This window comes from Dipodomys ordii, unplaced genomic scaffold, assembly GCF_000151885.1.
Source record: "Dipodomys ordii isolate 6190 unplaced genomic scaffold, Dord_2.0 Scaffold66, whole genome shotgun sequence".
Lineage (NCBI taxonomy): Eukaryota > Metazoa > Chordata > Mammalia > Rodentia > Heteromyidae > Dipodomys > Dipodomys ordii.
Window position 1 is genome coordinate 503078 of NW_012267282.1, and position 12452 is coordinate 515529.

Sequence of the window (12452 nt, forward strand, 5' to 3'; positions counted from 1 at the left end):
GATCTGCTGAAGCCCAAATTCCACCAACAAAGGGGCACCTCGGGGCCTTGCAGAACACACCGGCAGTGCCTGGAATTTGGTTAGGACGGGGCGCTTCCCAGGCTGGGCTCAAGTGATCCTCCAGGGCCTGCCTGTACCAGGCCACGCGGACCCAGTGAGGAGCCCCAGGCCTGCACAGCTGCAGGGAAAGGCGAAGACCCACGCAGCCCCTTCCTGCCTCACAGGGCTACAGACTGGCTTGCGGAACCAGACCCTCCCAAGGCCCTCTCTCTCCACAACACTCTTCTATAGAAGCCATTTATTTGGGTGGGGATGGAGTGGTGGCTGGGGTCAGCTGAGCGTGAAGAGCTGGGCACAGAGGTCGTCCTGCCGGCCTAGCAGGCCCTGGGCGGGGATGAACTCCAGGGGTACCGACTCCGGCCCCTTCTTCTTCAGGTCCCGCTCAAAGATCTGTAAGGGACCCATGGTCCTGGGCTTGCACTCCACAGTCCCACCCTACCACAGCCCTACCCAGCCCCTGCACCAACCCTAGTACCTCATAGGCAGTGAGCTCCAGGAGCGGGGCGATGCTGACCTCAGGGACAGACAGGACCTGGTTGATGACACTGGCAGCTTTGGACACCTCAGGGTGGTAATGCTGCTGGAGCGTCTGAGGGACAGGACGTGGGGACGATGCACAATGGCCACAGCCCCTGTGCCGTGCACAGCCTGTGCCGTGCAACCCCAGCCAGACGCACAGACCTCCCGCTGCTGGAGCGTCTGAGGGGCAGGACATGGGGACCATCCACAAGGGCCACAGCCCCTGTGCCGTGCACTGTGCCGTGCAACCCCAGCCAGACGCACAGACCTCCCGCTGCTGGAGCGTCTGAGGGACAGGACGTGGGGACGATGCACAAGGGCCACAGCCCCTGTGCCGTGCACAGCCTGTGCCGTGCAACCCCAGCCAGACGCACAGACCTCCCGCTGCTGGAGCGTCTGAGGGGCAGGACATGGGGACCATCCACAAGGGCCACAGCCCCTGTGCCGTGCAACCCCAGCCAGACGCACAGACCTCCCGCTGCTGGAGCGTCTGAGGGACAGGACGTGGGGACCATCCACAAGGGCCACAGCCCCCGTGCTGTGCACAGCCTGTGCCGTGCAACCCCAGCCAGACGCACAGACCTCCCGCTGCTGGAGCGTCTGAGGGGCAGGACATGGGGACCATCCACAAGGGCCACAGCCCCTGTGCCGTGCAACCCCAGCCAGACGCACAGACCTCCCGCTGCTGGAGCGTCTGAGGGACAGGACGTGGGGACCATCCACAAGGGCCACAGCCCCCGTGCTGTGCACAGCCTGTGCCGTGCAACCCCAGCCAGACGCACAGACCTCCCGCTGCTGGGGGCGGGGTGGGGGGGGAGTGGACATGCTGATAGGATCAAACAGGGCTCCCTGGGAGCCAGGCCAGCATGGGCAGCACTGTGGTAATGCAGTTCTTGTCAGAGATGGAGTGGCAAATTCAGGGGTGGCCTGGGGCTGCCAGAGCCCATCCGAAGCATGGGGCCAGCAGCTCACCTGCAGCTCCCACAGGCAGCTCTCCAGGGCCTGGCTCTTGGCTGGATCCTCCTCCATGGGGTCATAGGGGTCAGCATCCAGCTCTAGGAACAAGATCCAGACCCCATGTGCCGGCTGCTCTCCACGGGGCACTGCCAGGTGTCCTGCCTGGCAGGGTCTTCCTGGCCGCACTCACCAGGCTCCACACCAGGACACGGCAGGTGCAGAGTCTGCTGCCCAGGTCAGCCCCGCTGTGTCAGGATTTGGGATGTGTGTGTGTCTGCAGCCTGTACTGTGCTCTCTGGAGTGGAGTCAGCAGTGTGTGTGTGTGTGTGTGGGGGGGGTGTCTGCAGCCTGTACTGTGCTCTCTGGAGTGGAGTCAGCAGTGTGTGTGTGTGAGGGGGGTGGTGGTGTCTGCAGCCTGTACTGTGCTCTCTGGAGTGGAGTCAGCAGTGTGTGTGTGTGAGGGGGGGGGGGGTGTCTGCAGCCTGTACTGGTGCTCTCTGGAGTGGGGTCAGCCCTGGGGCTGGACTCACCCAGGCCTTGCGGGCGGTGCACCAGGACGCGGCAGGCAGGATGTCTGCGCAGCAGGTTGCAAATGAAGGGCAGGACCATGAGGAGGGCCTCGGGAGGTGCCGTCAGAGCAAGGTGTGCAAGGCGCTTGGCGAAGGCAGCCACCAGGTAGGCAGGGAGATGGCTGGACAGGGCGACAGGGTGTGAAGTTTCCAGGCCCCACCGCAGCCAAGGCTGCCGTCCCATGGAGAAGCCTAGCAGCAGCCTGCGTGGCCCCGGCCTCCTATGCTTTTCTGAAGCCTGATGGGTTCTCCCAACACTTACGAGGATGACAAGAAGAGGTCAGCTAGATGGAAGAAGCGGGCCCGATACTTGACATGGAAGATGGATGGATCCAGAAGGCCATAGAGCTTCCGGTAGAAATCAGGGTACTCCCTGAGACAGGGGGAATGGGGACCACATGGGGACCAGGAAGGAGGATAGACCAAAGCCCCAGCAAATCAGCGCTTCAGCTCCTCCTCCTCCCCTTTCTACCCGTCCTGCCCCCAAGTCTCCTGGGCAGGCCCCGGACTTCCGAGCACCCTCACGGTCCTCTGGGGAGCAAGTCCCCCAGGGAGGGAGGCCAGAAGGACTGGAGGCCCAGGGCCAGGAAGCTCAGCCCAGACCGACACTCACAGGTTGTGTTTGTGGATCAGGATAAAAAGTCCGTTCAAGGCCAGGAGGCTGATGGCACCCCCTGCAGACACACAGAGATATGACGCCTGACTGGTAGCTTCAGGCCCACTGTTCTTGCCACTCCCACCCTAACCACTCCCATGGCCTGTTTGGAAAGACAGCCACTGCAACAGCGCCCTCAGCTGTAAAGCTGGAGGCCCCCTGCTCATTGGGCCATCTACATGCGAGAAACAAACCGAGTCCACCCTCAAGCTGATTAGGAGGTTAAGAGACGTGACCATGTGTGTGAACTCACCCACATCACAAGCACTAGTAAGGAAGTCAATCATGAGGGTGGGTTGGGCCAGGTGAGGCAAGATGGAGTCATGCATAACCAGGAGCACCTTCTTGTACAGGCTGAGAGGCAGCTGGGAAGATCACAGGAAGTCAGGGTACAGGTGGCTGCCCACTTTAAGACCACAGCCCCCCAGGCCCATTATCCTACCTTGTGCTTGAGGAAGCAGAGCCACATTGCCTGGAAGGCCTTCCTATGCTCCTGCAATGAGACAGTGCTGCACTAGCTCTACCGAACCATACGTTCCCCCTCCCCAGCCCAGGGGTGGTGTTGGGGGCCTGCCTGTCCTCTGCCCATCCACACACAGAGCCTGGAGCCGCAGGCCAGACTGGCAGCACCAGACCTGGGCCTGCAGGCTAAGAAGCCTTAGTACAAATGGCAAGGACATCCCTGTAGGCACAGAGGGCATAGGGGCTCAAGCCCAAAGCTAGGGATAAAGTGACCAGACACATATCACAGCCTACGTCACTGGGCCTCTTTCTACCCAGGAAGAGGATGCTGTGCCCCAGGAAAGCCAACTAAGCCTCTAGAAGTATCTCACCTTCAGATGAGTGACCTTCCACTTGTTGGACAGCTCTGTAAGGATAATGAGAAGTGTTTCCCAGCATGCCAGAGAGAGGCAAAGCAGCCAGGCTGTCAGACCTGGTCAGTGCTCTGTACACCCTCTCTGGGCTTGGCCCAGAACGATTACCTGTGTGTTTCACATAGAAGCTGGTGACCTCACCATCCTGGGAGGGCAGGCTTACAGCAGACAGCAGTGTGAACGCATTGTTCCAGAAGGTGAGGGATGCCTGCAGGAAACCTGGCCTGAGTACCACTCACCTGCTTCCCTGAGGTGCCACCGGGCAGGTGACGGACTTAGCTGCTCACCTCGGGCTGCTGGGTGGTGACCTTGGCTGTGGTGGCCGCAGCCGCCTGCATTGTGTGGTAACGGATGTCATCATGTTCCAAGTACTGGCAGAACTGGGAGATGAGCAGGCTCTGGTCCTCCTCGGAGGAGAGGAGGCCTCCCACCACTACCTGGGGGCAGGGGTGCAGTGAGGACCTTCTCCCCCTTGCAGCACCTGGTGCCAGGGCCCTATTGAGCCACCACCACCAAGGGTCTGGCCTCATACTCCCTCTTTCCACTGCCAAGGACCCCCCCCCACACACCTTCAAGAGACCTGCAGGAGTCAGTGTCCCTCAGCCCCCAAGGCAAGAAGAAGCCAGAGTATGCCAGCCCCCAGCCACCAGCCCAGGCAGCTCACTCCCAGAACCCATCTTGTATGCATGGAGCAGTGCTCGGGGTCCCCAGGGCTCACCCTGAAGAGACTGTGGGGGAACAGGTAGTGGCCCTCCCACTGGGCCTTCTCCAAGGGCTGCGCTCCTTCCAGCTGCACAAACGTCATGAGCACCCTGAGGGCCTGCTCCTGTGAAGCGTGGGAATGGAGACACCATGACACTTCCCCTCCAGGTAACCCTCCACGGGCCCCCAGCACACCTCAGTCTGGGGACCCCTTAAAATCAGGCTCAGGATTAGGCTATGAAGCAGAAAGAAAAAAACAACCCTGCAATGTCTTGCTCTGTACTGTCTCCACTCATGGTCTGGGCTTGCAAGTCCCAACCACGAGAAGGGGTGAGGGCACCATGATGCAAAGGCATCTGGGCATGGAGCTACGTGACCGTTCCCTTGACACTCAGTCACGGGAATGCCACTGTCAACTTCACACACTGAGCAAAGACCCAGGCACGGGAACCAGAACAGTGACCCATGCAGAGCAGGGTTCAGGACAGTTCTAGAACCACAATTACAAACACTACACCTCCAAGGGCAGCAGGATGGCACCAAAAAGCTTAACAGCCTCATGTGAGGACAGGCCGTGGCACCCCCTCTCCTGCTGCCTGCCGCCTCCGCTTTGTGGAAAACTCTAGAGTTGGAGAGGAGACAGACAAAAGTGACCTGGAACCTCACCTTGACCTGGAACGCCGGATGGGCAAGCAGCTCCTGCAGGCGGTTACAGCAGCTGTGATAACGGTGTCTCATCCACACCTTATACTTACACACGGCTCCCTGGGTCCCTGAAGAGAACAGTTGGAGGCCATCTGACCTGACACTCACATACCGCCAGGCAGGGAACCAGCCCCGAGACCCCTACGGTTACCAGATATTCCCTAAGCCCTGAAAACAGGCACCAGGTGCCCTCCTACGTTGCCCCCACTCCCTCACCCCTCTCCTCACACTGCCCCGGGGCCTGGGCGTGTCGCAGACTGAACACACAACCCGTAGCAAGTGAGCCTTCGAGTGTGGCACAAGCGCACTGGGAGCAATGACTCCTCGGTGGCATTCACGCGTGCGGACACAGACATCCCGTCCCTCCCCCAGGGAACCCGGCGTGTCCTCCCACCGCCTCCCGCCTCCCGCGGGACCCTTACCTGCCCGGACCGTGTCCTCCGGGGGCAGCTGGCCCACGAATAGTTCTCTCCGCTCCAGCAGGGCCCCAAATAGTCTGCCGCACGTGCGTACGGCTTCCTGGATCTCCTCCGGGTCCTCAGACTGCAAAGAGAGGCCAGCCCGGGTGACCGGCGGCCCGCGCCACCGCTCCCAGCCCGGCCTCCGGCCTCGCCCCGGGGCGCCCGGGCGCCGCGGCCCGCGCACCTGCAGTACGGCCAGGATATCGAACACAGAGTTGGCCCGGCCGCGGCTCGCCAGCACCGCCCGCAGCAGGCCGCCCAGGTCCGGACGCGCGCCCGCCGCCGCCGGCCCCCGCTCGGGCTCCATGCTGCCGCCAGCCTAGTCCGGCGCGCCCGCGGCGTCATCCCGGCGCGCCCGTGACGTCACCCAGGCGCGCCCGCGCACCCGGCCGCTCGCCTCGCTCGAGCGCATGGCGCTGTTTCACGTCGCCCGGTACTCGGGCCTCGGCGCCGGGCAGCCGGAGGCCGAGGCGGAGGCCGGGCGGCCCCGCGGGGCCCGTGCGCTGCTCGAGCGGCTGCAGTGCCGGGCCCGCGAGCGCCAGCGCCAGCGGCAGGAGCCGGAGCCGGACCCCGAGGCTGCCGCGGGGACCCCGCAGGCCGCGGCCCGGCGGCGGCGGCGGCCTCGGCGGCGGCCTCGGCGGATCCACGGCTTGGAGCCGGGGAGCCCCGACGCGCCTCGGCCGAAGCGGCGGAGAGCGGACGGCGAGGAGGCCGGCGCGGGCGGGCCGGCCGGCGCGGGCTGCGGACCTGGGCCGCGGCGGGAAGACGCCCCACCGGGCCCCGGCTGCCTCGCAGGTGACGGCGAGACGGCGCCGCGGGCGCGCTGCGAGCGCCACGAGGCCCAGGCGGCCCTCGACGGGCGCTCCCTGAAGGAGACGCCTGGACTTCCGGGGCCCGGCCCGGTCCTGGGAGGCTTCGCCCGGAGCAAGACGCCCAAGGTGAGCGCCGCTGGGGAGGGAACGGCGGAGGTCTCCGCGTCATCCTCACCTGGCACCTGGGCGCCGGCAGTGGCGGGAGGAGGCTTGGCAGAGCGCCCTGGGAGTGGGGCTCTGGGGGGCCAGCAGGCCGGGACCGGTGTCCAGCCAGGCAGCAGGCAGTACAACCGCTACCGACAGCGCTGCCGCAGCGGAGTTTCATGCTGGGGTGCCTGTGGTGTGCTCTGGGTGGGTCTGCTGCCTTCTGCCGCCACACTTGTTTGAGTTGATGTCATTTGGAAAGTGGGATGGAAATTGGACGTGTGGAGGATTGAAGTCAGACTGGTCAGGGCCTTTTGGGGCCGCCAGCCTCTTTGCTTGACTCTTGTGGCTCTTGCCTGCTTTGCTCCTCTCACTGGCAGAATTCTCTTGGTCTCTCTTGTCTTCTGGGGTTAGGTCCAGCCTTTCCTGCCACTGTGGCTGGCTGAGCCGAGCTGTGTCAAGAAGAATGTCACCGAGGATCTTACTCCACTCGAGGCCATTCCTGAGGTGCACCCTGACCTGCAGAAACAGCTGAGGGCACATGGCATCTCCTCCTACTTTCCAGGTGCTCCAGCCCCTGGCAGCCAGGCAGGGAACACTCCTAGAGCAGCCTCTTCCAGGCTGCTGGCCATGGGGCAGAAGTCCCTGCCATATGAAACATCAGGTGTGCCTTGGTGTCCTGCAGCTTGAGCTCCTGGTGTAAACACTTGGGCTTCTCAAGCCAGGCCCTCCTTGTGCCCTTGGTGTTGTCCTTGGGCAAATGGGTCCCTAAGGTAGGGCTGGTCCTGCTGTAAACCTGACCAGGCCCGTCTCTTCCCTGCTGTTGTCCAGTCCAGGCAGCTGTGATTCCAGCCCTCCTAGAGAACGCAGCCAGTGGGTTTCTGGTGGGGAGAGGGGGTTACCAGCCCAGCGACCTCTGTGTTTCTGCCCCAACTGGCAGTGGGAAGACTCTGGCCTTTGTCATCCCGGTTGTACAGGTGAGCGCTAGGGTCCCCTTCTCTGCCCACTGAGGAAGCAGAGAGCCACCCCTACTTATGCAGATGGCCCTCCTTCCCACCTTCCCTACAGGCCCTGCTGCATCGTGTGGTTTGCCACGTCCGTGCCCTGGTTGTGCTGCCCACCAAAGAATTGGCCCAGCAGGTATATCAACCGTACTTCCAAGTACGGAGTGCCCAGCCGCCCCACTGGGCACATGTGGACCTCAGTCCCTGAGTGACTTACACTAGAGTTCAAGGTAGGGCCAGCACTTAATCTTGGCCAGTGACAGAGACCTCTTGTAGGTGAGCAAAGTGTTCAACATTTACACAGACACCACACCTCTCCGTGTTGCCCTGGTTACCGGACAGAAGTCGCTGGCTAAAGAACAAGAGAGCCTTGTCCAAAAGATGTACGTGTGCCAGTGGTGGGCTCCTCCAGAGGCGCCCTGTGTGTGCTTGCTGGATTACTGGGGTCAGAGTGAGCTGAAGTGTTGTGTGTGGTACAGGTAGTGCTTATTAGAAAGTCCTGGGAACAGCTTCTTTCTGTTGTTCTGATTTGTAGAGCAGATGGCTACCGCTGCCTGGCTGACATTGTGGTGGCCACACCTGGCCGCCTGGTGGACCACATTGATCAGACTCCAGGATTCAGCCTCCAGCAGCTCCGCTTCCTGGTAACCTACCCTGGGAGCCTGGTCCCTGAGCTGACCCAGCCTCAGCAAGTGTCCCAGCTAACTGGCTCCTGCCTTCTAAAGGTGATTGATGAGGCTGACCGAATGATCGACAGCATGCACCAGTCCTGGCTGCCACGGGTGGTGGCAGCAGCTTTCCACAGCAAGGGCCCTGCAGACCCCTGTGCCCTGCTCCAGAGAAGGCAGCCCCAAGCTGTAACTGCCCAGAGGTATCCTGTCTGTGGCTGAACACATGCTGTGCCGACAGAGGTTGTCCTGCAAGTCAGGACGGCACTAGAAGCCCCATCCTGCCATCACTCCCCTTGTCTTCCAGCACCTGCTACCCTCAGATGCCTCTGCAGAAGTTGTTATTCTCAGCCACCCTAACACAGAATCCTGAGAAACTGCAGCGGCTTGGCCTCTATCGGCCTCGGCTTTTCTCTACAGGCGTGGTTCAGAGGGGCACTGAGGATGGGGAAATGACAATGGACGGGGACTCCAAGGGGAAGTATGCCTTCCCCATGGGGCTCCAGGTCAGTTGAGTACACCTTCCCCACGGGGCTCACGGTGGTGCCCAGGCCCCAGCCTCCTGCCTCACCCCTTCTATATTCCCCACAGCACCACTACGTGCCTTGCAGACTCAGCTCCAAGCCACTTGCAGTCCTGCACCTGGTCCTTAGGACGGACGTGTCCAGGACCCTCTGCTTCACCAATTCCCGAGAGAATGCCCATAGGTAAGCTAGGTTAGGGCATGTATGCTGAGGCAGACTGGGACCCTGGCACCACATAGATCCGTCTTCTCTCCCAGGCTTTTCCTGCTAGTACAAGCTTTTGGAGGTATAAGTGTGGCTGAGTTTTCCTCCTGCTACGGACCCAGCCAGAGGAAGAAGATATTGAAGCAGTTTGAGCAGGGCAAGATCCAGCTGTGAGTACTCAGGCAGGGGCAGAGTCTGCTGTATAAAGGAGTGGGGCTCTCTGAAGGGTGATTGCTTCCAGAAATTGGCCTCCTGTGCCCAACTCTATGGCTCAAGGCCTGGAGCTTCTTGCTTTCTCTGAGGAAGGGTGGGCTTAAGTGGGGTGTAACATTTCTGGTTAGCAGAGTCCTCAGAGCTGTGTTCCATCAGCCTCATCAGCACAGACGCCACTGCCCGAGGCATTGACGTGCAGGGTGTGGAGCTGGTGGTCAACTACGATGCGCCCCAGTACCTGAGGACCTACGTGCACAGGTGAGAGTGGTACAGTGCTTCTGGGACTCGGAGCTTGTACACTCCCAAGAGCTCCATGTGTGGCCAGCAAAGAACTGTCCTTCTGTGAGATATCTGAAGGGTCAGGGCCACTGTCTGGAGACAGCTGTGTTTGATTTCAGAGTTGGGAGAACAGCTCGAGCTGGAAAAACTGGACAGGCCTTCACCCTGCTCCTGAAAGTGCAGGTGAGGGTTTGTGGGTCTCAGTGGAGTCTGGGGGAGATCTCTGGTGCTGGGGGGCTGCAACTGGCATGTGAGAACCTTTCCTTACAGGAGAAGAAGTTCCTCCGCATGCTGGCAAAAGCTGGGGTGCCTGAGCTGACTCGCAATGAGGTCCCCAATGAGCTCTTGCAGCCGCTGGTTCCTCGGTATCAGGAAGCCCTGTCCCAGTTGGAGAGGACTGTCAAGGTGAGGACTACTGGGCCTGGGACAGCTGAGCCTCAGGGTCTTGAGTAGATGTCAGGACTCATCCTGAGGATGTGTGTCCTCCAGTGCCCACTTAAAGCCATAGAGAGTTCAATGAGCCTGAGCTCACTCTTGCTTTTCCTTGATGCTAGGCTGGGCCCTGCAGACAGCCTGGACAGGTACTAACACTTCTCTACCTCCTGCAGGAAGAGCAAACGTCCAAGTTGGTCTAGGCAGGGGACTTGGGGAACCAGAGGGACCCTGCTGCTGGTTAACTGCTATCTGTCCTGAGCACTGGATGCTGTGTGAGAAGAAACTTCTGAGGACGCAGCCAGTGTGGATGGCCCCTTTCCCGCCGGTTTCCTTTGTGTAGGGCACAACCTGGACCTCAGCTCAGGCCTGCAAGCGTCATGGGATTTGTGTGGCCTCGGGTCCCATTGGTCTCTGGAAATAAACTCCGATGAGGCTGAAGCCTGGCTAGGACAGTTGGAAAGTATGGGGAGACTGACATCAAAGATCTTTTCATAGTAGCAGGTGTCCACAGTCAGCAGTGCTTTGTGATTCACATCACAGGTGTCACGTTCTGCCCTGGGATGAAGAGACTCTGTCATTGACCATCTCCATTTTTTTATGTATTAAAGTTTTGTTGTTTTTTTCAAAGAGGAACTAATTTTGTTTGTATGAAGACAGTACAGAAAAATGTTGGCGGCAGAGCCCTCTGCCATGTTCAGACAGACTGGACATCTACTGGAGGTGCCTCCAGCTGCCCCCAAACTCACACGACTCTCCCCAACCCCCACTCTTACCCCTTTCTTTGTCTGAGCGGAAGAGCTGCAAGAACAGGTCTCAGTAGGTGCAAGGCTGCCTCTGGGAACCTGGATTTGGGGAGGGCTCCAGACATTCTCCTGCCTCAGTCCCTGACTTCCCCTTCCTCCCAACCATCTGGAAAATTCCCACTAGCCCTAGATGTGGGCTAGCGCCCCTGCCCTTCCCACCCACCTCCAGGTCAGGCCCACAGCACTCCATGCCCTTCCCACCTCCAGGACTCTGACTTCCTGTAGGGCACGCATTGATCAGCTTCCCATCTGAGCGGCCAACTTTGATTTCAAAGCAAGCAGGTGCCTGTAATCCTAGCTACTCAGGAGACAGGTCTGAGGGTTGCGATTCAAAGCCAGCAAGACAAACTAACTCCCTACCCCTTTGAGCCACAGCTCCACTTCAGTTTTTTAGTGGTTCATCGGAGATAAGTCTCACGGGACCTTCCTATCCAGGATGGCTATAAACTGCAATCCTCAGATCCCAACCTCCTGAGTAACCAGGATTACAGGCGTGAGCCACCAGCCTGTGGCTCAGCTCACAATCTTATTTTAACTACTACTATTTTATTACAGATAACACAAAAGAAGTATAAAAAAGGGGCACTTTATTATGCCTTTCATTTGATAGGACACATCAGTACCCTTTAAAATCCTACTCTTCAAGTACAAATGCTTGTGTTTACAAAGTATTTACAATTCAGACTTGTTCCTTATATTCTGAAACACAACAGCTAACGTTACAAAGTGAACAAAAACAACCGCACAAAGGAAGCCCTTGCCTGTCCAGCATCTGCTTGTCCCACACTTGCCTGACCCCTAGGGAGCATTAGATATGTCTGGCCTTCCTCTTGCTTTAAGACTAGTTGGGTCCTGTTTGCCATGGGGTGGGTTAGTCTGCAGTTCTAGATTCTGCATTTATGTTCTGTTCTGAAAACCTCATACATACTTCCTTAGAGGAGGAAGGCAGGAAAGGAGATCACTCAGGTTGGTGGGAGCTGCTGTCACCAAGTGACAGTAAGAACAAGTCTGCTCACATTGTGCATTGGAGCCTGCTGCAGGCACACTTCAGAGCGAGAGGAGAGGCTTGGGGAGGAGGCCAGCCCACAATGCCCTCAATCCCAAGTCCCAATCTGCTCTTCCAGACTTGCAGAGAACTTTGGCAGATAGTCCATGTAGGGCCTGCTGAAATAAGTGATACAGCTTTGACTTCTAAGAAAAGGCTGCCAACATGGTGGGAGGAACAAAGAAGGATGAACACAGTACTGACAAGCAGACGCTGTCACCTCACCGGGAGCCAGATCTGAAGAGTGTGGGGGAGACCATGCTCCCTGGTACAGCACACACCAGGAGAGGACTGACCTGCTGTGAGCAGACAGTGCTCAGCTGACAAATAACACGTCAAGTCTTTTTGCAACACTTGGCTTATGCTTTTTTCCAAATGTCAAATCAGTAACTCAAAAGCAAGTTTGGGGTAAGTGTTAGAAAATGCCACCACATTCTGGCGTACACAAGCCACGGAGGCAGAAGATACTGCAGTGTGGACTTGATGAAGTGGGAACAGCAGACACGGCTGCGCGGCTGCAGTGGTACGACACTGGTGTGTGCTGCTGGGTGCTGACCTCCTCAGTGAGAGCAGTAAGGGGAAGAGCCACCGTTGGCCTGCCCAAGCCTAAAAGGTACGCATGACACCCCCTCAACTCAGGCCTGCCCCAGCCGGACAGCGGCACTCCAGCTGACCCGCAGAACCACAGGTTTGCTGCTACCGTGCAACAGAAGTTGGTGTGCTGGCCCCATAGGGTCCCTCTGAATGCGTGGACAGAATGCTTCCCAGCCCAGGGCAGGGCAGGGGCAGGGCAGGGGCGGGGCAGGGCAGGGCGGGGC

The 12452-nt window shown here is 59.4% G+C and overlaps 2 protein-coding genes across 2 annotated transcripts; one reads left to right on the forward strand and one right to left on the reverse strand.

The window, feature by feature from the left end:
• Positions 1 to 283: 283 nt before the first annotated feature.
• Noc4l (nucleolar complex associated 4 homolog (S. cerevisiae)) lies at positions 284 to 5810 on the reverse strand. Its single transcript, XM_013023100.1, has 15 exons — positions 5688 to 5810; positions 5465 to 5585; positions 5004 to 5110; positions 4354 to 4461; positions 3923 to 4072; positions 3744 to 3843; positions 3594 to 3628; positions 3203 to 3253; positions 3014 to 3125; positions 2719 to 2779; positions 2368 to 2478; positions 2067 to 2227; positions 1552 to 1634; positions 536 to 649; positions 284 to 450 (listed from the first exon to the last, which is right to left on the reverse strand). Exons 1-15 carry the CDS (start codon positions 5808 to 5810, stop codon positions 331 to 333), a joined length of 1557 nt encoding a protein of 518 aa, XP_012878554.1. The 3' UTR covers positions 284 to 330.
• Positions 5811 to 5913: 103 nt separating this feature from the next.
• Positions 5914 to 10376, forward strand: Ddx51 (DEAD (Asp-Glu-Ala-Asp) box polypeptide 51). Its single transcript, XM_013023200.1, has 14 exons — positions 5914 to 6441; positions 6874 to 7024; positions 7291 to 7436; positions 7528 to 7599; positions 7740 to 7846; positions 7999 to 8107; positions 8189 to 8334; positions 8439 to 8637; positions 8723 to 8838; positions 8913 to 9029; positions 9229 to 9330; positions 9471 to 9534; positions 9622 to 9756; positions 9960 to 10376. The coding sequence occupies exons 1-14, from the start codon at positions 5914 to 5916 to the stop codon at positions 9984 to 9986; spliced, it is 2019 nt and encodes a 672-aa protein (XP_012878654.1). The 3' UTR covers positions 9987 to 10376.
• The last annotated feature ends 2076 nt before the right edge of the window (positions 10377 to 12452 follow it).

Coding starts and splice junctions, on each gene's coding strand:
- Noc4l (XM_013023100.1), bottom strand. CDS start 5,810: ATGGAGCCCGAGCGGGGGCCGGCGGCGGCGGGCGCGCGTCCGGACCTG. Junction 4,462..5,003: donor ATCCGGCGTTCCAGGTCAAG/GTGAGGTTCCAG, acceptor CACGCTTCACAG/GAGCAGGCCCTCAGGGTGCT. Junction 2,479..2,718: donor CTGATCCACAAACACAACCT/GTGAGTGTCGGT, acceptor CCCCTGTCTCAG/GGAGTACCCTGATTTCTACC.
- Ddx51 (XM_013023200.1), top strand. CDS start 5,914: ATGGCGCTGTTTCACGTCGCCCGGTACTCGGGCCTCGGCGCCGGGCAG. Junction 8,839..8,912: donor TCCCGAGAGAATGCCCATAG/GTAAGCTAGGTT, acceptor CTTCTCTCCCAG/GCTTTTCCTGCTAGTACAAG. Junction 9,331..9,470: donor CTGAGGACCTACGTGCACAG/GTGAGAGTGGTA, acceptor GTTTGATTTCAG/AGTTGGGAGAACAGCTCGAG.